The 24,385-nt window shown below is 43.9% G+C and overlaps 1 protein-coding gene and 1 long non-coding RNA gene across 7 annotated transcripts in view; one reads left to right on the forward strand and one right to left on the reverse strand.

The window, feature by feature from the left end:
• Window positions 1-24,385, reverse strand: part of LOC311582538 — a 185,788-nt gene that overhangs the window by 152,766 nt on the left and 8,637 nt on the right. For all 6 annotated transcript variants that reach the window (XR_014774131.1, XR_014774132.1, XR_014774133.1 and 3 more), the window contains exon 2: window positions 10,086-10,222. This is a non-coding gene — a long non-coding RNA (uncharacterized lncRNA). The remainder of the gene's footprint in view (window positions 1-10,085; window positions 10,223-24,385) is intronic.
• Window positions 1-24,385, forward strand: part of EDNRA (endothelin receptor type A) — a 60,434-nt gene that overhangs the window by 12,814 nt on the left and 23,235 nt on the right. Inside the window, exon 3 of the mRNA XM_084755683.1 lies at window positions 20,812-20,939. Coding sequence (XP_084611809.1) covers window positions 20,812-20,939 — 128 coding nt within the window. The remainder of the gene's footprint in view (window positions 1-20,811; window positions 20,940-24,385) is intronic.

Raw genomic sequence — 24,385 nt, forward strand, 5'->3', positions numbered from 1 at the left:
ACTATTCATAACTATTAATAGCATGCTCAAACACAAGACTTGGGCCTGGAGAGATGGGTCAGTGGTAAAGAGTAATGGCTGCTCTTGTGTAGCACCCAAATCTGACTCCCAGCACCCACACGGCAGCTCACAACCATCTGTAACTCCAGTTCTAGGGCATGCAATGCCCTCTTATGTCCTCACTGGGCACCTGGCAATGCCTTGTGCACAGACATGCAAGCAGGCAGGCATTCTACATATAAAAAAGTGAGAAGAGCAGGGACAATGAAAAGCAAACCAGGACTCCAATTAATTCAAGCTCGTATTCACAGGCAAAGGAGGTGGCATTGGGGCTTTCTTTCTAACACTGTCTTCATTTACTGTACAGTAAAAAACATGGGGGGAAATAGTAGCAAACAAAACAGACACCATCACCCCCTCGTGAAGCTTAGATATGAGGGGAAACAGACAAAAAGATGATAAATAAGTAAATAATGAGTAAGTACATAAATGCTGAAAGTAAAATAATAGTCAACTGGGAGAGGAGGGGAAAGGAAGCATACTAACTGTAAAGTGGGTAGAGGACGGGGCTTCAAAACAAGTTACAGTTAAATAAAAATGTTTATGGGAAACTGGGGCTGTAACTTAAGGGAGTTCCTGCCTGGCTTACTCAAACCTCTGGATGTGTCTCCAGCACCACATTTTTTTTCTCTTGGGGTGTCTTATTTTGTTTTCTGGGTTTTTGGATTCTGTTGTTGTATGGTGGTTTTGGTTTGTTTGCTTTTACAAAGAAGTTAAAGTTGAGCGCGTAGGGAGGAGGAGAGGATGAGGAAGGACCTAGAACAGGGGAAGAACTATCAAAATATATTTAAATTTAAAATTGTTTTAAGTCATAACATAAGTAATACACATACATAAGCAAACAAAAAGAAAGAAAGAAATGAAATGAAAAGCCGTGGAGGCACACACCTGTAATCCTAGCACTTGGGAGGCAGAGGCGGGAGGTTCTGGGGTTTAAAGTCTTTCTCAGCTACATATAGAATTCAAGCCTAGCCTGAACTACATAAGACCCTGCCTCAAAAAAGAAAAAGAAAGGAGGGGAGGAGAAAGGGGGAGTGGTGGGGGAGAAGAGAAGAAGCAAACTTGCTGACTGTAAGGCACATGTGTGCCGGGTACAGGAAAACCGCCAGTTCAAAGGCCCTGAGACAAGACTGTGCCTGGCAACCTAACAGGAAGCAAGCAAGTGTGCATGATGGCTTAGTGGGAGGGATGAGAGGGGCTGGCGGGGAGAGGGGGGAGTAGATGAGGGGGGAATGGAGAGGCGAGAGGCGGGGTAAGGAGAGGTGGGGGGGAGGGAGAGGCCGGGGAGAGGCAGGGAGAGGGGGTGGAGGCAGGGTGGAGAGGCTGGGAAGAGGAGAGGTAGCAGGGAGGGAGAGGCGGGGAGAGGCGGGGAGAGGCGGGGAGAGGCGGGGAGAGGAGAGGTAGCAGGGAGGGAGAGGCGGGGAGAGGCGGGGAGAGGCGGGGAGAGGCGGGGAGAGGAGAGGTAGCAGGGAGGGAGAGGCGGGGAGAGGCGGGGAGAGGCGGGGAGAGGCGGGGAGAGGAGAGGTAGCAGGGAGGGAGAGGCGGGGAGAGGCGGGGAGAGGCGGGGAGAGGCCAGGGAGAGGCAGATTGCAGGAGCCCAATAGAGAGCGAACACCTAGTCTATCTGTCTAAGTCAGGACAGTTCTGAGTTAAAGGAGACAAGAGAAGTAACTACCTCTGGATAGGTCATATCATGAGCCAGGGCAACCTGACTTAAGTAGGAAACACATGGTCATCTGTGTAGCTCCAAGTCTTCGTGAAGCCTGGGGCTTTCTCCTCTGAATGCGCTGAAAAGCTTGAGACCAGGTATCCGCAAGGGAGGGCGTGGTCCGCCTTAGACTTTAACAAGAACATCCCAACTGTGATGTTGAGAAGCATCTCCACATTAATAAAGGGGGAAAGGGCCATCATAAAAGATGTCATGTGTGCCAACCTCTTTTTCCTCCATTTATTTATTTATTCACAGCCCCCTCCCCACCTCCCGGTTCTTCCCCCACTCCCTCTTTTCCTTCTCCCAACGGAAAGGGGAGTTCCCCCATGGGTACCAACCCATCCTGTACCAGTCTTTTTACAGTCATTTATTTGTTTGTTAGTTCGCTTGCTTGTTTCCTTATCCTGTGGGCATGTGCCCCTGCACAAGTGAGGAGCTAGAGGACAATGTGTGGCAATCAAGTCTCCTTCCACCATGTGGGTTTCAGGGATCAAACTCGGGTTTGGCATGCTTGGCAGCAAGCCCCCTTACCTGGTGAGCCATCATGTGGGCCCAATAAACTGATATTTATCCTGAGAATGACATTACCTAAAACAGTGTTCACTCTGCCAGGCTCACTCAGGCAATCTCCCTAGAAAACTTACTGTTCAGAGACAAAATTGATATAAGGAAAGTTTACCTGACTCTCCCTGAGTTCACACAATGTACAAGTAGCAGGGCCAGCGTCAGGGTTGTGACACCAGACACCCTGCTGCAACTGACGGCTACTTCTCATTCAAGCACCTCCTAAAGCAAGTGTATCCAATGCCACTGCTGCCCCCAGAAACACAGCTCCAAAGACCACAGTGACAGAAGATACACAGAAGAAGGTGTTGGCTTGTAGCTCATTCCTACCTCACAGAATAGGCACTTGATTTATTTGTTCACTTACCCATTTGTGGCACTGGGAACAGAATCCAGGGCATCAAATGCACCAGGCAAAGGTTCTACTGCTGAGCTACAGTTCAAAAACAATAACAGCATAGCTCTCTATTTAGAGTGGAAATAACATATTCTTACGGAGAATGCGGACAATGCAGAGATTTCTCTCCAACACTGTATCTGTGCCGTGAGGCTTGCACACTGCCTCAGAGCACCAGGTAAGCAAGATTCGTGCACCCTGTATTCATGACCATAATAGTGAGATTTGACTGGCAGAATAAAATATGGAGAATAAAATAGAAATAAACAGAGAGGAAAAGTTGAGTTCTTGGGTGGACTCTTGCCTAGACACATAGTCATAGGGAAACTTGTAGCCAAACTAGTGTCTTATAATGTTTAACTAAGCAACTGAAAGGCCAAGCAATTTGTCTCTAGACACAGTGCAGAAATACAAGTGTCTGTGGCTTATCTGTCGTGTCACATGAGATAGAAACACCAGGCTGGGCTGATAGTGTTTCTGTGTAGACTGCCGTCCCATGAGCTCACGAGGTACACAGGAATCTCAAGGACAATGTGGAAACTTTGCCAGGTGACATGTAGGGGAATGTCCAAACTGATTATTGAAAAGAAGCCAAAAGTCCTCGGTTTTAAAGAACGTTTTAGTTCTGAGACGGGGTTTCTCTGTGTAGCCTTGGCTGTCCTGGAAGGCATGTCAGTACTTGTGCACAGTGTGTGACGACCAGGCCCCACACTCCGCATCCATCACCCTTCGGTTGTGTTGACATCATTCAGAATGAATCCTTCCTACAGGAGGATTTTCCTCGGACTGGAAGCCCACGGTTAAATGCTGTGAGCTGCCTACTGTACGACAAACACTGCAGGTCTCCCATTCCCGGCCATCTCTCCATCCTTTTACACTCCTCCCTTGGTCCCACTGTCTCCCCCATTGCCTGGTCACCACTATGCTGTTCTTTGCTCACCTGAGATGATCATTTTCCGGAGTCTCACATGATAAAGCACTGTGCTTAACTTGTCATAGTTTATGCTGCTCACCATAACCCCTCTGGCCTATGTCTCCATGAACCATGAGATGAAACTCTCGGCTCTTACAGGGTTACACATAAAGTATACCTGCACGAAGGTTCCACTGACTCAAAATAATGAAGAATTGTATTGTCTGTCCCTGATTTTAAAAATGAAAGTCTTTTGAAAAAATAAGTAAAATGAAATAAAAGTCTTGACATGTTCACACTGTCCAAAATCATTGCCTGGACGCATGCCTATTTGGCAAATATGGAATGGTATGCCTACATAGCACGTGCGCTTTTGTCAGATAAAAGAGTGTTGCAGAATGTCTGTACAAAATTAAAAAATAAAACAGGACCTGACCACGGTGAGGTTTTAGCTCATAGGAAGACTTAACTCTTAGATTCTCAGAGTTAAATGTCTATAGTTTACTGTCATTTCTCTTTTAAAGGCTCTTTCCCAACGATTTCCACAGATTTTATTTGCTTGTAGAAGCTACGTATACGATAGTGTCCCATCGTTTAAGCACAGTACTTTAAGCTAGACGTTTTGTAGCAGAATGAATACCGGAAAATGTGCTCCAGTGACAGCTCTTTGATGCTGCATCATTCCAAGCAAGCAGAACGCTGGCCGTTCCCAGACACCCCACTCACCTTCCCGACTCTGAAGCCATCCCTTTCCTGACCTCTAACAGTGAGATGTGTCTTCTTTTGTGTTTCATTTCTGTGGACTCAGCTCAAGCAACCCGTTGTTTTGTGTCTGGCTTCTCCATCTTCGCATCATCCTCCTGAGAGAGTCAACCATGCTGTGGTGTTGGGTTCCGGCTCACTCATCCTCATCGCTGTACAGAATTCCGTTCTGTGAGCAGGCGCTTAAATAGCTCTCAGTTGTAAGGAGAAGTGCATCTGTGGACATTCTCACATGCACTCTCGTGAGCACATATGTGCAGTTAAGTTGCATGTATAGGTATATACTAATGGACATTTTAAACAATTCTTTATACTAATCTGTTTATATTTTAATTAACAAGTTTGGAGAACTATATCACCCCATGGTACGAAATTATGACTAAGGCAGAATTTGCTAAGCAGAGTTTTCTTTTCTGATTCAAAAACATTAGACACACGTGTGGCCCATGATAAACTTTGCCCATTACAGTTCTTACCCTTTCAAGAAACTCTCTTATTTCTCTCCATTAGTTAATTCCTAAATCAACTCACACACCAACTTACCTAGAAAACAGAGAGAAAGTGAGGGTAGCTGTGACCTCTAGTTAAACTGATTCTTTGATGATACAGGACATACTAAAGTTAGCCTGAATCCCAGGGAAGTTTTAGAATCCATTTGTTGGTTTGTTTGTTTGTTTGTTTGTGACAGAGTCTCATTATGCAGTTCTGCCTTGCTTGGAATTCAATGTGTAGATCATATTTGCTTCTAAATCACAGAGATACAACTGCCTCTCCCTCCCAAGTACTGGTATTAAAGGTCACCTAGCTTGCTAAAGTTTTTGAAACCATAGCACATACACAAAAACATATACTATTTTTTAATGTGAATCGTCTCTTCAAAAATGTCTCTTTCTTCCAGAAAAATAAATCCAGCTAAAATTTCAAACAGTCAAATTAATCCCAAAAGAAACAGAAAGAAATAAAGTTTGGCTTCAGGATTTGCCGCAGCTCTTCTAGCAGACAGCAAGGCACACTGTGCAGCGCAGCGCCAATTATGACAAGGCACGGGTTACAGATAACACGTTTGCTGGCAGTCAGAACTGGGCTGGTGAGGTTCTCCAGACGATGTCTCTGAGGTTATTTTTGTAAAATGGCACACCCCATTTTACAATGCCTGTTTCTAGGTAGAACAGCTAACTTTAGCTGTGACCTGGTCACTACACCACACCACACCAATACAACATGAGTCTTTCTACAGTGTATATCATAAACAGGAATCTGAAAGAAGAATTCTTTTGTAACCACAAAAAAGTGTCCATCGCCGCATCCCCAAAGCCAGCTTATCAAAATGCTGGCCACACTCTAAATGAAATATAATGAAATACACCTCGCCACTCCTTGTCTCGCCAAAATTGAACAGGTTTTCAGTCTTTGTCATATGCTGGGCTGTGCTCAGTGCACTGTCTTTCAAGTAGTAAAGAGAAGAGCTGCGCTCCAGGGGGCTGATGGGGGGGAGAGTGGGGATAAGGGGGGGAGGGAAAGTGGGGGGAGGGGTGGGGAGGCAAGACTTTCAGGTAGGTGTTCATGCTTCCCCTAAGGAAAAAAAGAAGAATGGCCCTTTCACCTTTAGGGATGTTTCATGATAAACAGTAAGTACTCCCTAAACCTCTAAAAAGCTGAAAATTATTACAAATTTGAAGTATTCAATATGAAAGCTGCTATACTTCCTATTTGTTTGGGTGGGCCAATTAAATTGCATGGTCCTACTTAAAAGAAGTGAACTTCCTTCCGCCAGTGCCAAAAGGTCAGGGACTACTTTGACAGCTGTAAGGAGGCCAGGAGGCAAACAAAAGGGATCGAGTGTGGAGGTGAGAAATGCCTTCATGTGCCATTTGTTTAACATGATGTGTACGCACAAGCTTGAAATTCCATGACGCCGATGCTCTCTGTGTGCATAGACCTTTCCAGGCTGTGGGAGAAAGGGAGGGAAGCAGAGTCAGGTGATGGAAGTCTATCCTAGGGCTCATCTCTCAAATGTCAGCACTCAGAAGACACCCTGTGCAGATTTGCAGAAGGTCAGATTTGGGATGTGAGAGTTGACACCTATGGTTCCAGCTACAAAACCAGAACACGAGCTATTTATAACTCCCCAGAGGCAGTTGGATCAGGCTGCCTTTGTCTTAGTTGCTTTTCTATTGTTGTGACAAGGCACCATGACAAAACAACAACAACAACAACAACTTAGAGAAGATAGAGTTTATTCAAGACTTACAAGTTAGATGTCATGAGTCCGTGACATCATGGCAGGCAGGCATGGCACTGGAGAAGTGGCTGACAGCTTACATCTTAGTCTTCAAGCAAGAGACAGAGAGACTGGGAATAGCATGCATGGGCTTTCACAAACCTCAAAGCCTACCCTCAGTGACATACCTCCTCCAACAAGGCCACACTTACTGTTTCTTTCCAAACAGTCCCCTCAACCAGCAACAGACACTCAAATATGTGAGTCTGGAGGTAGAGAGATGGTTCAGAGGTTAAGAGCATGGACTGCTTTTCCAAAGGACCTGATGGTTTAATTTCCAGCACCCATATGGCAACTTCCAGCTGTCTGTAACTCCAGACAGACATGAAGGCAAAAAACACCAATGTACATAAAATAATAAGTAAATACATAAATAAAAATTTTAATCTCAAAAAATTGTATATATTATGAGCCTGTGGGGGACATTTTGATTCAAATCATTATAGCCGTGCTTGCAAGAGGAGCAAAACAGGCCGCCTTCCACTGCTGCACTGTCCACGTCTCCTGTGGATTTGAAATTCATTCCTTGTTTGCAGGGCACTAGTGAACTGTCTGAATGATGAACAACTAGTTTCCTTGTAAAATCTCCAGAGAGAAAACATATTCTGGACTGAAGGTGCCTGATAAAATTTTCTTTCTTAGCTAGAATTTTTGTCTAAGTGAAGAGTGAGAAAGATGCTTTTTAGGGTCTGTGATTCTTGGCCCAAGCCACCATTTTGTTCACACTACCCCTCCTCCATAAAATGCAGGCCTTGCAAGGGTAGCTCCTCCTCTTACAGCACGTGCATTCTCGTGCGCTTATATCTTTTCATTCAATACAAATTTTCAGAAAAAATTCTAATTTCGCTTTTTAAAAAATAAGGAATACATTCACATGCACGCACGCACACATACACACACACACACAAGAAAATGGTATGTGCATTGTAAGTTTTCCTCCTGAACTAGTCCCTTCATTTCTATTTCTTTTATGTCGTTAGTAGTAGTTTCATTTGGTTGGTTGTTGGTTGTTGGTTGTTGGTTGGTTGGTTGGTTGGTTGGTGGTTGTTAATCAGTTGGTGGTTGGTTGGTTGGTGGTTGGTTGGTTGGTTGTTGGTTGGCTGGCTGTTGGTTGGTTGGTTGGTGGTTGGTTGGTTGGTGGTTGGTTGGTGGTTGGTTGGTTGGTCAGTGGTTGGTTGGTTGGTTGGTTGGTTGGTGGTTGTTAATCAGTTGGTGGTTGGTTGGTTGGTGGTTGGTTGGTTGGTTGGTGGTTGGCTGGCTGTTGGTTGGTTGGTTGGTGGTTGGTTGGTTGGTGGTTGGTTGGTGGTTGGTTGGTTGGTCAGTGGTTGGTTGGTTGGTTGGTTGGTTGGTGGTTGTTAATCAGTTGGTGGTTGGTTGGTTGGTGGTTGGTTGGTTGGTTGGTTGGTTGGTGGTTGGTTGGTTGGTTGGTGGTTGATTGGTTGGTTGGTGGTTGGTTGGTGGTTGGTTGGTGGTTGGTTGGTGGTTTTGGTTTTTTTGCTACAGGGTCTTACTTTGGACTTACACTAGGCTTGGCTTGAACTCATAGTAATCTTCTTGCTTTAGCTTCCCAAGTGCTGAGATTATAGTTCTGAGCTTCCATATTTGGCTTTCCTGTTTCTTTAGTTAGTTAATTAGTTAGCTAGTTAGTCAGTCAGTCAGTCAGTTAACTACCTCTGCTTGTACCATTTTATATTCCTGTTTCTTGATCAATATTCTGCACCTTGATCTTTTCATTTGCCATTATATCCCAGAAACCTTTGAAGATATATAAAATACTACTTTATTCTTTTTATAGTTTCATACTCCCCCAATATGAAAGAGCATCATAAGTCATACAATCCTTTGTCCCAATATTTTCCTTTAACAGGAAATACTATATGTATAGGTACATCCTATTTATAAGTATGGGTAGGATTCCTGGATCCAAGGCTTACTACACATATTGCTTTGGCAACCGTCTCCATAGTGGTTACACTTTCTTTTACTCCCACTAGCAGTGAAAAAGGCCTCTGTTTCCTAAACATATATTTTAATTGAGCATTTTTCTTTCTTTTGTTTTTATCTTTTTTAAGTGCCAAGAAAAGTATTAGAAATATAGGCCAGTGAGTAAAATACTTGCTATTCAAGTGTAAGGACTTGAATTTAAATTTCCAGAACCCACACAAAAGCTAGACAGAGTAGCCTACTTCTGTAAGCCCGGTGCTCCCCGGATGGGTCGGGGGTTGGGTAGGGGTAGAGACAGGAAGACTCCAGGACCTGTGGGCCAACTAGCTGGCATACACAGCAGAGAAACAACAAAGAAACTTTGTCTTAAACAGGATGGAGACAAAGACTTGCTCTCTGAGTTCTGAATTCCACATGTGAAGTGTACCGTTCCCTCCCTCTCTCCCTCTCTCCCTCCCTCCCTCCCTCCTTCCTTCCCCTTCTTTCTCCCTCCCTCCTTCATTCCATTCCCCCCTCCTTCCTTCTCTTCCTCCCTCTTTTCTTCTTCTTCTTCTTCTTCTTTTCTCTCTCTCTCTCTCTCTCTCTCTCTCTCTCTCTCTCTCTCTCTCCACTAGAATTGCTTGTAAAAATAGTAAAATAAGTTGGGATAATTTTTTGAATGTACTGGGTCTTGGAACAAAATGTTCAGCATGTCATTTACTTATGATTACAAATAAAGAAGATACTAACTCTGGAAAATGTAGTGTAACACTAGATATTTTCCTACTGTTAGCAATCAGCAATGTGCGTTCTGAGTGAGTGAATCCCATACTCCTGTTATTTCAAAACTGCCAGATCGTTCATCTTCATACTAGATTGTTGTTGGTTATTAGAAAAAGAACCTATGGCTCTTTTTCCAGCCTACTGTAGTTCACTAAAGTGTTCAAAATGGAACCAAGTTACTCCCATCTTCCATGAAGAGATTTTTAATTTCAGGTCAAAAATAAGGTGAGGCTGTACATTGGAGATAAAGGGTTATGCTTTTTTCCAGAATCTAATTTGTGAATTGTACCACTATCTTCCATTTAGTTTAACAGAGATCAGTGAAAAATCCCAGAAGCTAATATTAAAACCCAGTTTAAACCATCCCAGCAGGGCTATGGATCAGGGGGGATGTGGTGGGGGGAAGGGGAGGGAGTCAGAGGCTGACACAGAAGCTCAAGAGCCTACTTAGGGTGACAGGTTACAGTGATGTCATATGGTTGCCATGAGTACTCCGAGATTAGCTTGGCTCAGGGTCTCACTGAACTGAGCTAAGTGACAAGAGCCCTGATACGCTGTGCCCTCATCCCATGTGTAGGCTGAAGCCCAGAGCAGGCACAGATCTTAGGAAACAGGACCGGACCAGAAGAAGACCTCCCATCCCCATGCAGAGCTCCTCTGCATTCATGACCCCAAAGACTCAGCCACCTACCTGAGCCGTGCCTGTGACCCGCCACGTCGTGCACTTCAGATTGCCATGTTAAATGTTAGTGGAGGCTAGAAGCTATGGCCGTGTTCACGGAAGTGATGGCTCTAAGTTTTCAATTAGATGGTGGGGTTCCCTTTTTGCTGTAACAACAAAGAAAATAAAATATTGCCAGGTTTTTATGGGATCTTGGATAAGTTCTGTGGCGTTTCTCTCCCTTTGAGCACTCTCATCTTTAAAAGTCTTGAAAGCCAGTAAGACAGCGCAGTGGGTAAAGCACTTGCCACCAGTCCCGATGACCTGAGTGCGATGACAGGAACCCACAGGGTGGAAGGAAAGAACCATCTTCAGCAAGTTGTTTTCTGATTTACACACACACACACACACACACACACACACACACACACACACACACCCCATAACCATACACCACACATACCATAAACATACATACACAACACAACCATACACCACACATACCATAAACACACAACACAACACACATCACATACCCCACACCTGCACACATGCACACACCATAAACACACATATATACACAACACACATCACATATCACACACACACACCATATACCACACACATATATAGATATATATATACAGAAATATACACACATCAATAAAAATATTTTTAAAATAAGCATATTGGTCTAGATTCACTTTTTGGTCTCGAGACTTTTTTGTATTCTTCAAAGTTGTTGAAGAGCTGGTTCAGGGTTAAAAGTGCTTGTTGCTCCTTCCAGCGGCCCTGGGTTCAGATGCCAGCATCCACCTCAGGCAGCTCACAACTGTCTGTAACTCCAGCTCCGGGGATCTCATGCCTTCCGCTGGCCTCCTCAAGCACCTGTATGCATGTGTGCCTACTCACACAGAGACACGCACATATTAAACAACTAATGGCCACTGATATGCAGTATTTTAAAAGTAAAAACTTGGAATCCAACAGAATATTTATGCAAAGGAAAGTAAAGTAAACCCATTAAATATTAAGCTATTTTTATGGAAAAGGATTCTTTTTCCCTTAGAGACAGGGTTTCTCTGAGCAGCCTTGGGTATACTGGACTCTCTTTGTAGACCAGGCTGCTCTCAAACTCAGAGATTTGCTTGCCTCTGCCTCCCCTAGTGCTGGGATTACAGGCGTGTGCCACCACCCAGAAGAAAAGGGTTTTTTTTAAAATGTGAAAAATGGCATTAATTTTAATAAACTGCTTCATTGTCTAGCCTAATAAAAAGCATCTGAATTCCCCTTTTAGTTCCTGGTTGGATCTGCTGATTATATTGTTTTGGTTTAAATACATACATGAACACATCTGGCCTCCCACAGAGAAGTAGTTAGAGGAAAGAGAGAGCATCAATAGCTTTTTCATATAATTATGGCTATTCCTTGATTGACAGGCAAACTCTGGCACTGGCAGTTTTTTTTTTAAGACTGGCTTTGATATGGCTGAGAAACTGCAAATGAACTTTCCATACACGGTGCACTGAAAACACCCATGTGCAAAGCACAAGGCTTTGCAACATATGCCAGGACGCAAACACTTTTTTAATTCATATAGATCTTCTGAATGTTGGCCTGTTTGTGGTGTAGTTTCAAAAAACACACCCAGCAGTGTCCACTACCAGCCTTTGTTAACCAGGGGATTTGAAAGTGTCACACTCTCCAAGGAGCTGGAAGCCTGAAGCCAGAGCCTTGAACACCAGTATAACCTCATGTTATTTCCCGATGACACAAATAAAACACATCAGATGCAGTCTCAAAACTTAAAAAGAAGGGCCCAGGGGTCCCACTCAAACTAAGGCACCAGCCAAGGACAATACAGGCAGTAAACTTTAAACCCATACCCAGATCTAGCCAATGGTCAGAATAGTCTCTACAGTAGAGAGTGGGATATGACTTTCTCACGTACTCTGGTGCCTCACATTTGACCATGCCCCCTGGAGGGGGAGACCTGGTGGCACTCAGAGGAAGGACAGTAGGTTACCAAGAAGAGACTTGATACTCTATGAGCATATACAGGGGGAGGTAATCCCCCTCAGGAACAGTCATAGGGGAGGGGAATAAGGGGAAAATGGGAGGGAGGGAAGAATGGGAGGATATAAGGGATGGGATAACCATTGAGATGTAACAAGAATAAATTAATAAAAAAATAAAATTTAAAAAAAAAACAAAAAACTTAAAAAGAAAACTGTAATGGTATGTAACAGACTTTTAACTAGAAGCTTAAAATTAATTGAAATTTTCTAGCAAGTCACTATGTTATTTGCATGGTGATGTTGATAGCCCACTGGGCTGACTTACAGTGTGGTTTAGCTTTTCCTTTAAAAGTCATAAAATAGGGGCTGGAGAGATGGCTCAGCAGTTAAGAGCACTGACTGATCTTCCAGAAGTTAGAGTTCAATTCCCAGCAACCACATGGTGGCTCACAGCCATCTATGATGTGATCTGATGCCCTCTTCTGGCCTACAGGTGTATATGCAGACAGAGCACTGTATACAAAATAATTAATAAATAAATCTTTTTTTTTTAAGACATAAAATAGGCTTCACATGCTCCAAACTTATTGTCATGTGGCTTCATCTGTGGACTTTCTCAAGTTCTGACAACTTTGGTTCTATTGGGTAGGGAGAAAAAAATAGAGGAATAAGAGACGAATGCAACTGCTGAGAAGAATAAAAGAGAAGTTGAGGCAAGAGAAACAATCACTGACAGTAGGGAAAGGACAGTGGTCCAGTTACAGTAAATGGAGCAATCATTTCAGAGAAACCAACCACAGTTGGATATAAGGATATGTAATTTGAGAGATCATGGAGAATTTGGGGGAGTGACTGTATTCTGGCCCAGCAATTTTTAACTGGCAGAGACAAGAACCAAGACTCAAAGCTTTCAGCTGGGGCTGGAACTCAAAGCCAGGTTCCTCCTTCCCCCCAACCCCCCCACTCCCCCATCCCCACCCCCGTCACAATGCACCTGCACTCTGTGTTAAAGGGGCCTTTGTGACTCTGATAGTCTCTGCTGCACGCAGCTTTTAGCCAGGTCTCTGAAGCTTGCATGGGGGGCTTAAATACGTGTCGTTTTCACATGCAGTCCCTTAGTAACGCAGCCCTCTCGAGTTGTTGGTTCCAATTTCTGCTATTAGAACTGTGCGATTTTATTCCCTGATGAATTCCTGTTCCCGGATACTCGGAACCACCCCCATCCCCTTCCCGATCCCTCAGAACACATATGGTACCATTTTTCCTCGTGCCGCATACCATATCGTTAGGGGCTCATTGTTCCCACATACACACAAGATAATTGTGACCACATGACACACACTGCAGTGGGGAACTAATTCAAGTTCTAAAGGATTTGCACATTAAAGCAGTGCATCGGCTGCAGGTTTTCAAATATGCTGTCCGTCATTATTGCTGTCATTGTCGTTGGTAAGTTTTGAGAGACTGCTGCCTAAATCTACGTTGTAGATCTCTGCAATTATAGGCTTCACTTTTAATCATCCACTTGTGATTAACATAAAATCTAAATGTTTCCATTAGGCTTTAGGCCCTGTGGCACATCCTCCTCAGAGCACTAATTTCCTATCCATAACTCTGCTTGCCTTTTATTTCAACAGATCACAGGCCTCCACTCACAACATGAAATCGTTTCTCCATTCAGGCAAAGGCAGCGTTCACCCTTTGCAGCATGAATCTCCGTTATGAGCTAACTCTCTAAAAGCTAAGCCAGGCCTTCACTGCTACACAGTAAAATGTCAATATTGAGAACATCTCATTCTTCTGCTTTAAAAGTGTTCTCTCTCCACCCAATGATCCTTTGATTTTATGTTTGCAAACTAGGAAGTCTCTTCTCGAGTCCTTTGCTTCTGGATCGGGGTCTCTGAATCAGTTATTCAAGGAAACACCCAGGTTCCCACCCCTCAGGTGCCTGAGACTGAGCAGCCCGTGTCTTAGATGAATATTCTTTCTTCTAGGGAAAGAAAGCTTCCTGCGCTGGAACTCTGTTCTGTTTTCCCATTGGATTGGTTTTGTTTGTTTTATTTTGTTTTGAAATAGGGTCTCACTAGGCAGCCATGGTTGTCCTGGAACTCACTCTGTACTAGGCTGGCTACAAACTCACAGAGATCTGCCTGCCTCTGCCTCTCGAGTGCTGGGATAAAAGGCGTGCGCCACCACATGCAACACTGGATCTATCTTTTTAAAATCATTTTCTTGCTGTCTTATTTTCTCTTCACCCCCTCACCCCCAGTTATTAACATCTATGTGTTATAATTCCATAAATTGAATATTCAGAAGTAAAAGATATGGCAAGTAGTTTGAAAAAATAGTGGCAATAATTCCATGTTTTCCAGCACAAGCCAGAGGAGTGAGGCAAGTCCCCAGAGCCCGAGTAGTACAGGAACCCGTGTTTACTTTTTCTGGGTGCTGTGTGCCAACCTGTACAACTCACTGTCACATCAGCTCCTTTAGAACACCAGACACATAGGACAGACAGCCTTTTTATCCGCAGTGTCCTTGGAGGAACAGGGGCATGCTCCTGTCCTGATAAGACTTCATGGCCTCTCCTTCTGTAGAGATCCTTTTTGGAAAGCTTCGAGGTTTGGGTGCTATGGTTTCTGCCTGTCCTCTAGACACTAAATTTCTGGAGATGGGCATCTTTCGCTTCCATGAGGCCTGCTGCCACCCTGTAACAGATGCCTGCATACCCTTCCTCCACCTTCCACTCCAGCTTGGATCTTAAATGCACCTCAAAGGCAAAAAAAGGCTTAGCTCCCAGCCCATGGCACTATCAGGTGGTAGAGCCTTTAATAGAAAACTGTAGGAGGAGGAAGTTAGCTCATTCGGTGTGTGTCCTCAATGAAGACTGTGTGACTCTGGCCCCCTCCTCTTCCTCTCTCTCTCTTTGCTTCATGGCTGCCATGAAGTGAGCAGCTTGCTGCAGCACACACTCCCCACCATGAAGGGCTGCCTCACCAAAGGCTCAAAGGCAGTGAGGGTTAGCAGCCATAGACCTCTGAAGCCATGCGCCACCATAAGCCTCTCCCTTAAATTTGATTGTCTCAAATATTTTTTTCACAGTGATAGAAGTGAGCTAACCTCCTTAGCAGAGTGAAGTCAAAAGGTAGAGCTAGCCATAGGTCCTCAATGGCTACGGTTCACATTTCTAGACCTTTCCCTGTGCTACACTCTTTACATGCATTTTCTCCACTGCTGTCTATAGTGACGAGCCCTTTCAGGTGGCTGCCACAGCTGTCATCATTTACAGAGGAAGACAGAGGGGTAAGCCACTGTGCCTAAGCCACGGGTGCAAGAGATGCCACAGGTCAGATCCAGTCCACAGTCCAACTGTAGCTTCCTCGGTCCCCTGTGCCACTGACAGTGCACACACAGCCAGGCCAGAACAGTTGTGCTCCTTCTCTGAATGCTACACGCTTCAAGTTCTTGGCCTGTTCAGGAGGCAAGAGGAGCTTGACAAAGAAAAATGTGTGCGGATGACACAGAAGCCGGTTTTTATTACATTTGTATGAAAGCTCTGCCGCAATCTGGAAGCAATTAAGCCACAGAGGAGGAGCAAAGCCCATTCCCTGTCCAGGAAGTGATGGATTTTACAGCATCTGATGGGAGATCTGAGTAACCGGAACTCATGTTCTCACTGCAGGCTCTGTGCCGGGATCGCAGGCTTTGTGAGCACCTCAATCTGTGCTAGTGCGGGGACAGTCCTCTTCTCCAGGCCTGACTGTGTGACAATTTGTGTGTCCCAGCCCCTCTCCAAGAACAGAGGGAGAGAGAAGCAAAGCAGAGAGAGGAGAGAACAGGGGAAAGAGGGGAAAGGAGAAGGGGAAGGGACAGGAGGAGGGGAGAGAGGAGGAAATGAGGGAAAAGAGGAGAAGAGAAGAGAGAGAGAGAGAGAGAGAGTCAGAACCCTGGTCTTTGAAGACTGGTGTCTGTCTGGTTTTAAGCGACCCACAATCAAGCATGTTCCAAGGGAAAGAACATTGTTTAAATGTTGAGGGTTTTAGCTAGTGCAGACTGCATTCATAAATTCTTCATTCCTGTCTAGGATGGGTGGGGTGAGACAAAAAGAAAATGGAAAAAATCACTCAACCTTACTAGAGGGGGCGGAGGGAATCAGGACAAAGGAAAATCTGCTGCTGGCTTTCTGTGTGCAGTTTTAGGATGTGATGACAATGACAAAAACAAAGCGTGAGTGATGAGATTAAGTGGTGGCAGATATTAACATCTGGAAGAGGGAAGCCAGTGCTATAATTGTTCAGATTAGCCAGGTTTCTCATTAAACTCGTGTATAAATGGTACATACATTTCAACTTAGGTTTACAAATTATACCAATCCAAATTCATAGCATTTATGGTATGTGTGCAGTTGGCAGGATTCCCACATTTGGGATTGTCCTGCTTGGGCCCCCAAATGGTCATCACATCACTGTACAGGCAGGCGTGAGGCCACCCTCATCTGACTAGCACAGAAATAGAGTTCTGATGACTTAAGCAGCTGGTCTCACAGCAATAGGAAGTGCTCTTCAGCCCATCCTGAATATAGGGCGTGAACAAACAGCATCAAGCCAGTGAGGCCCAGACACTAGAGCCCTTACTGTTTTGACTAAGTCTCTCTGTGCTGTTGTCCTTAGGACAGGAAGGGAAATGAGATGTGAGCCATGCAGCCCCAGTACTAACTGGCTACCAACTCTTCTTCTTGCTGATTGTGGTACTTCTAGAGTAATGGTTCTCAGAGAAGCATCAGAGCCTCTTGGAAGTCGGCTAAGAATGCCTATTCTTAGGCCCAACCCCAGAGTGGCTGAGTCACAAGCTCTGGAAACACAGTACAACAATTGGTATTGTCAGGAGCCTGCCAGGCGCCTCTGATGCTGTTCAGTTCCCCAAAGCAGTGCTTCTAACCGCCTACTCACCCTCCCCTCTGTCCCTACTCCAAAGATTCTGGTGTAGTTGCTAGGATGGTATGTTACAACCTCAACAAAGCTAACTTCTTGAATCCTGGTAGTTATTTGGAGGAGATACTGCGCTTGTGCCTTGCAGGATATTAACAATTTCCTTAGTCTCTACTCCCCAGATGCCAGGAACACCCCCTCCTAGTCCGTAATACCCAGAAGATTCTGGTATTGTCACATATCCCCAACAGAGGCAATGTTACCCTTGTGGATCAGCAAAGGTCTGGGTCATGCTACAAGTGTTGGGTTTTTTTTTTCACTAGCTCTCTTATTAACCCTTATTTAAAACCAATATTGACCCCTCTCCCTCCCCTCTCTCTGGGGTGGTCAGCTTGAATGTGCAACAAGCTAAAGAATAAAAACTAAGCTTATAGCATTGGCCACAAAGTCACAGTAAGCCAACTTGTGCTGGAGACTTAGTTGACCTATGATGAACAGGGACCACTAAGGCATAATTTCACATTTACCCAATTCCAGATTTTCCCCCCTACTCAGTCATGTTCCAGAAAAGCAGTAGAAGCTGGCATTGTCCATACTTTGCTTTGCACAAAAATACAAAATACAGAAATGGCCATAAAAGGAGGATGTAGCCATTCTGAGAACAGGCAAATTGTACACGTTTGTAAGTAAATCTGTGTCCAGCAGGTTTAAGAAAGAGGCAGTCTGTCTATTTGTGATGTTGATTTGACACACCACAAATCAACCACATGAACTGGAATTTCCACATTGATTTGCCATCTCAGAATGTGCATGTCTTTCAACTGGTTAGAGCAAGGCAAGTGTCCCCTGCTGAGATGGCTGTCCTCTGTTGTTTGCAGTGCTACTGTCAACTCCTCTAGAGAAAGAAGAAATAGGATGAGTGTTTGCCTGCAGGACTTGGGTCATCTCGAGCCTTCCCCGGAGCTCTTACGAAGCTACGCTCACTCTATCATCCAAAGCAGGGTTTAGGGCAGGCACGCTCTATAACTTTGGCTGCCACTTCCTCCTACCCCATGGTCTGTATATCATTTCACTTAACGAAAATAATGGAAATGCTACTCGGACGCACTGGTGCCTGGAAATAGGGAGTAAATCACAGTGTGAATTTGCTCTCAGCCTGCATACTGTCATTTCAGAACATGAAAATATGGAACTGAGCTCGTGGGTTAGAGTCACGGATGCGGGGGTGAATTGGAACCACTGGTGCCTTCAGTGCTCATGCTAGGTACCACGTGGTGTTCTCAGAGAGACATAAGCACGAAGCTTTCACAACACAGTCCTTTTTATGGCAATACAAATAAGCTATGGCTCCTTGTGTTCTGAAATGACCCTTTGAACCAGTTGGACTTGACAGCTTGTCAGAGCTGTTTGTGTGTTCTGTCATGGACTCGACCGTCACTTGTTAACATTAAAGCAATCAGCAGTGGGTTTTCCATGGCCTAGATACCATGCTAAATAGCTACTAATCAAGGTGGCCCTTGTTTAAACTGTTTCATCAAGGAATTTTAAAAACCAAGACCTTTTCCTTAGGCAATAGGGCTCTTTCTAAAACTACCTCAGAAAAGAGAATACAACAAACTTTTAAAAGTAATTTTATATGTGATCTCACTTGTTTTACTAAAAAAAAAAAAAAGGCAAAGTTTGTATGTACGTTGCAAAGGATTGCCTTTGGGTGGGAAAGCTGGGGGCCTTGATAGACACACTGTTCCGTTGGCATTGTCTAAATGTTGTGCAGCTTAATTTTTACTATTTCAAAATACTGTGGTTTTAATTTTAAGTGTTACTAAATAATAGAAAGTGCCCATTTTCTTTAAAAAACAGAAAGAAGGAAAGAAAAGGCAGACAGATAGACTGAATGAGAGAGAGAGAGAGAGAGAGAGAGAGAGAGAGAGAGAGAGAGAGAAACGGTGTTCAGTGGGTAAAGGCACTTGCCATAAAGCCTGATGACCTGACCCAAGTTATTTCAAGGGGTTCACATGGTGGAAGGAGACAATCAACTCTTATCTCCACACTTTCACTGTAGCACACGTACACACACACACACATGCACGCACGCATGCGCGCACTAAATATCTAAATAAATGTAATGAAAAGTCAGTAAGCTATACTGTTTGCTTCTATGCTGCCCCTCCTTTTATTCCTGTTTTATTACTAGGACAGAGGGAGCGAGACGCTCTCCCACTTCTGCTACCGCACATCCTAAAGTGCTTGAGAGAGTGAGGATGACATGCTGGTCCTTCTTGAGGCTGGGGTGGCTAAGGTGACAATCTGGGCTCCCGGCTTTGGAGGTCTCAACCCGTGGTCAGTTCACCTCATTGCTTTTGAGCTTGTAGTGAGGCAGCTTATTATAGAGGCAGGGCATGGGGAAGGGAACTGGGAGGCTCAAAGCAGACCAGATGCATAGAGGAAGAGGGAGGCTCACCTTCAGTGTCACTCCCATGACCTAGAGGACGCCTGTGTGTAGACATGAGCCTGGACATAATAATGGTGGCAAGTCACTCCTGAGACACTGAGAACCCATTCATTACTCGGTCTCTGAGACTGGGGCCCTCTACAGTCATTGTAGTCCCAGACCAGCAGTCTCTAATTTGGGGGCAGCGAGTGGTAGTTACTCGTCCATCCAGTGACTGCCTCAGTAGTCCCACCTGGCACAGGATGTCAGGAAAGTTCGCGGAGAGCCACTGGTAACCTCTTCTATGACAAAAGCTGGATTCAGCAGAGGCAACAACCACAGGGTAGATCGGCCTGGGGTACATGAGGGAAGGCCATTCCCCAAACGATAAGGATAAGCTTCCTTCTGAAAAATACCTTTTTAAATCTGGGGTGTTCAATGTAGAAGTGCCAATAGCAGTGAGCCTTCCCACCGCAAGCAAAGCATCCACGACCGTTCTTGAGTTGAGGCTCCCTGATCAGTCGATTCTGATTTGTGGCAAGTTGATGTTAAAACCACAATCCTTGTCCTTAGTGGGGTGATTCACCCCCAAAATTATGCCTTGTGCCTTTACTTACACTAAGACACTAAGCAGAAGCAGCCACAGTCATATAAATTATTAGTGAAGTTCACAAGAGATATCAGATCAGCATTTTACTAGATAGCCTGTGGGCATTCTTGGACAAAGCTTATATGCAATTTTTTTGTTTGTTGGTTGGTTTTGTTTGATTTTTGTTTGGTTTGGGGAGGGTTGTGTTTTGTTTTGTTTTGTTTTGTTTTGTTTTGTTTTTTCTGAGACAGGGTTTCTCTGTGTAGCCCTGGCTGTCTTGGACTCACTTTATAGACCAGGATGGCCTCGAACTCAGAACTCTGCCTACCTCTGCCTCCCAGAGTGCTGAGATTATAGGCATGCTCCACCACACCCAGCAAAGTTTAATAAACCAGTTGAGACTGGCTATAATGACAGAGGAAGAAACCAGGTGGGGATGTAAGGTTGGATCAAAGGAAAAGGTTCTTTCAAAAACCTATTCAGAGCTGGGCAGGGGTGGTTCGTGCCTTTAATCCCACCCCTGATAAGGCAGAGACAGGTGGATCTCTGAGTTCGAGGCCAGCCCAGTCTAGAAGGGAGTTCCAGGACAGCCAAAGCTACATAGAGAACCCTGTTTCAGAAAACTAACAAACAAACACCAATAACACAAAACTTATTCAAGAAGGGGTAGAGGATTTGAAAACCAAAAGATCTGGTCATATGTTCACACAATGATAAAAGTGTAATTAGGGGTACAAGTGGGTCACACACTGGGCCAGCCTCACCATCTCTCACTCCCATCTCATCTTTTCAGCTGCTGGCGGGGCACTGGCCTTTTGCCCACAATGACTTTGGAGTGTTTCTCTGCAAGCTGTTCCCCTTTCTGCAGAAGTCGTCTGTGGGCATCACCGTCCTGAATCTCTGCGCTCTCAGTGTCGACAGGTAATGGGCCGCTTTCTTTTGCTCTTTAGTGTGGCTTAGAAAACCATTTTTTTTTCTTCAGAAAGAGGGGAGACTCAGTGCCAGAGAATACTGTTAACCAGTCTTACCAGCCCAGCTGTTTAGAATCACTTCACACAGTTGCTAATTAGTATTGACCTAAGACTCCCACAATATGTGTAGCCAATGATATACAACTGGCTTCCTTAAGACCATAAAAAATTAAAATGAATATATTGATGGAATAAACTTGCTGAAAACAAGAGACCTAGAATATGCAAATCCTGTAATGTACTGTTATTATTATTAAAGAAAAATACTGTTGAGTTATCTTTCAAATGCTTGAGCCAAGCAATAAATGTACAAAGTTGTTTTTTGACATACCTTTTTAAAATGTTTCACATTTTTTTTTCAAAAGAGAACAATGAAAGAAATAATTCTATGCAGTTCTGAAAAACCCAAATTCTCACAAATGTCTTTAAGGGTTGCAGCCCCATGCGGGTGAAAGATGGGGCAAAGCAGCAACAACAGCAACCAAAGGACAGAACAGTAAAGGGTTTCTGAACATTTGATAGACAAAAAACCAAATGTGTAGTGAACCCAAGGTGCCTCTGTACTGCGTTGCCCATCTTGTACCAGGTGGCTTCATTGCAGCCTTGGTTCTGAACACACAGCGGGTGTTCACATTACAGTGTGTTCTCACACCACACAGAGCCAGCGAGCACAGCCTGACATTACAGTGTGTTCTCACGCCACACAGAGCCAGCGAGCACAGCCTGACATTACAGTGTGTTCTCACACCACACAGAGCCAGTGAACACTGCCTGAAACACCTGGGCCCAGATGCAAGACAGCTGTATATTATAAAATGCAGTATTTGTTGTGCAAATTAAACATAATGGTTTAATTACAGAAAACAAGGTAAGTAACATTTACTTCCCTCCAATCATTCCCTGGCACATAAAAGCCTTTGTTTTGACTTGTGTTGAAATGATCAATTTTAAAAGATTTTGTTAGAGTCGTTGATTTGAGTTTCACTTTAAAATATCCTTAAGCGGATTGGGGGTTAGGATAGACTTTCCAACAATTCCTGAAATGGCTCTAAACGTTTTGCCATTTTGTGCTATCTATTGTACACAGAGATTGACTCATCAGTGAGAATTATAAAATAAAACAAAAAAACAGTCAGTTCTGAAAATCATTGAAGACCGTCTACATGGTACAGTATCAAATTGTTATTTTTCTCTCATATATGTGTGTGAAGGTGAGAGGCCAGAAGAAGGCATTAGATCCTTTAAAGCTGGAGTTAACATGCAGTGAGCTGCCAGATCTGGGCACTAAGAACAGAACTTGGATCTTCTGCAAGAGCAGCAAACACTCCTAACCACTGAGCCATCTCTGGCCCCAAAAGCGTGTTCTTTATGCAAAAATAAATAGGAGTTTCCATGCCACTAGTATATAATTTTGCATTCATATTTTTTATTTGTTTGTTTTTCAGACAGAATTTCTCTGTATAGTCCTGGCTGTCCTGTAACTGACTCTATAGACCAGGCTGGCTTGGAACTCACAGAGATCCATCTGCCTCTTACTCCCCAAGCGCTAGGATTACAGGCATGTGCCACAGAGCCCAGCAGCAGTGTCTTTTTTAAAATAAAGCCACAGTCCTGATGACTGAAACATAAAATAAATTAAAATTTTTGCACTGTTACTTAACATAAATACATTGGCTAAAACTAAAACAAAAATAGTTTTATCAATGATTTAAACTACAGTGACAAGGATAAAAATGTCCTCATGCCGGTGGTTAAATGCAAAGGTTAGAAATTACATCACTGCCTATTAATGTCTGCAGCAATCTCTTGAGAAACAATTTCTGATTCAGCTACTTTTGCCCCACGTCAGGCGCTGAGGGCAGCTGCACTAAGTCATGGGAGACGTGGCTCAGTGGTGAGAGCTGCTAGGCACACACAAAGTCCTGGGTTTAACTTCCAGCAGGACAGGAAGTGGAAAAGCAAAATAAGAGGCCACTGTAGAGCTCCCACGGCTGAACAGCAGACTGTGGTGTGGTGGCCATTTCCATAAGAAGGTAAACCAGCACCGACAACCTGGCTTTAGTCCCTAGCAAATCCTCACTGTTGCTCCCTACATATAAGCACAGCCCTGTAACTTCCTCATCTGTCCTAAGTGCTGCATCACCAAGCGCTGGTGGGCTTGTGGTAGACATGGCTGCCTCCTAACATGTAATAAGGCCTCAAAATTGAAGGTTCTAAATGATGTCTCTAACACCACTGGTATAGAGATGTATTCTCATTACATTATTTGATTAAAATGGTTTTTTTAATCCAAAAGTCATGTGGGGCATAGAAACAAGAAAATAATGTTGTCAGTTGACAAATGGAGCATGTTATTCCCATGCATCTTGTCAGGTGTTTTAAAGCTACAGAATTTAACCACATGATACAGATGGGAATATTCTGACAAATCAGTGGGAAAACAATGAAGGGTAGAGTGCTCATATCACAGAATAAACGCTGAAGGAATGACTTCTTTATCAGTAGTGCTATTTAGCCAGCTGAGAGGGAAAAGTTAAAGTCCTCTTGTTTCTATATATCAATAATAAAAATGTACAGATATCATTTGTTATGTATAAGAACCAGACACAATATAGTGAACAGAAATTATTTTCTCCTACTAGGTATTACGATAATTGCCCCCATTTTACAGACAAGAAAGTTGAAGTTGAAAAGTTTAATCAAGGCCATAAAACTATGAAGCCTGGGAGCCAATAATCAAACGGGTTGTCTTCGTTCTTAACCACTGTACTCAAGCATGCAAAATCTAAAAGCATAAAGCAGTAGAAGAAAATAATACATTTTAATCTCTGGACTAGAAGTGCCTTCTCAGAGGCTGGAGAGATGACTCTGAGGTTAAGAGCACATACTGCTTTTGTAAAGGACCCGAGTTCAGTTCCCAGAGCCCACGTGGCGGCTCACAACCACAGTTACAGGAAATCTGATGCATGCATGCATGTGGTGCATATAAACTCATGTGGCATACACATATGTATAAAAATAATGAGTAATTAACCTTTAAAAAAGAAAAATCTCTGAACTTAAAAATTGTGATAGAAATTTGGATGTAATCACAAATATATTATGAGACAGAATTTTAAAACACCAAATATTCATAAGATTTTTAAATGAATAAAACAATATCTAAGTTACCCAAAAGCCCATCCTCAGAGACACACCTCCTCTCATCCTTCTCAAACACACCAAGTGGGGACTAGGTACGCAAGCACACAGACCTATGGACCTTTGGGATCACTCCATCCAGCGTGGCTCAGGCCACTGGCTCCTGTCTCTGGTGTGGGGTACCCTCCCCAGAGCACCTCCCCCCCCATTTCATTCATAAACTACACGATTCAGGTCATCCTTGAGCCTAGTCCC

Source organism: Acomys minous, assembly GCF_964271855.1.
Source record: "Acomys minous genome assembly, chromosome: 14".
Classification (NCBI taxonomy): Eukaryota; Metazoa; Chordata; class Mammalia; order Rodentia; family Muridae; genus Acomys; species Acomys minous.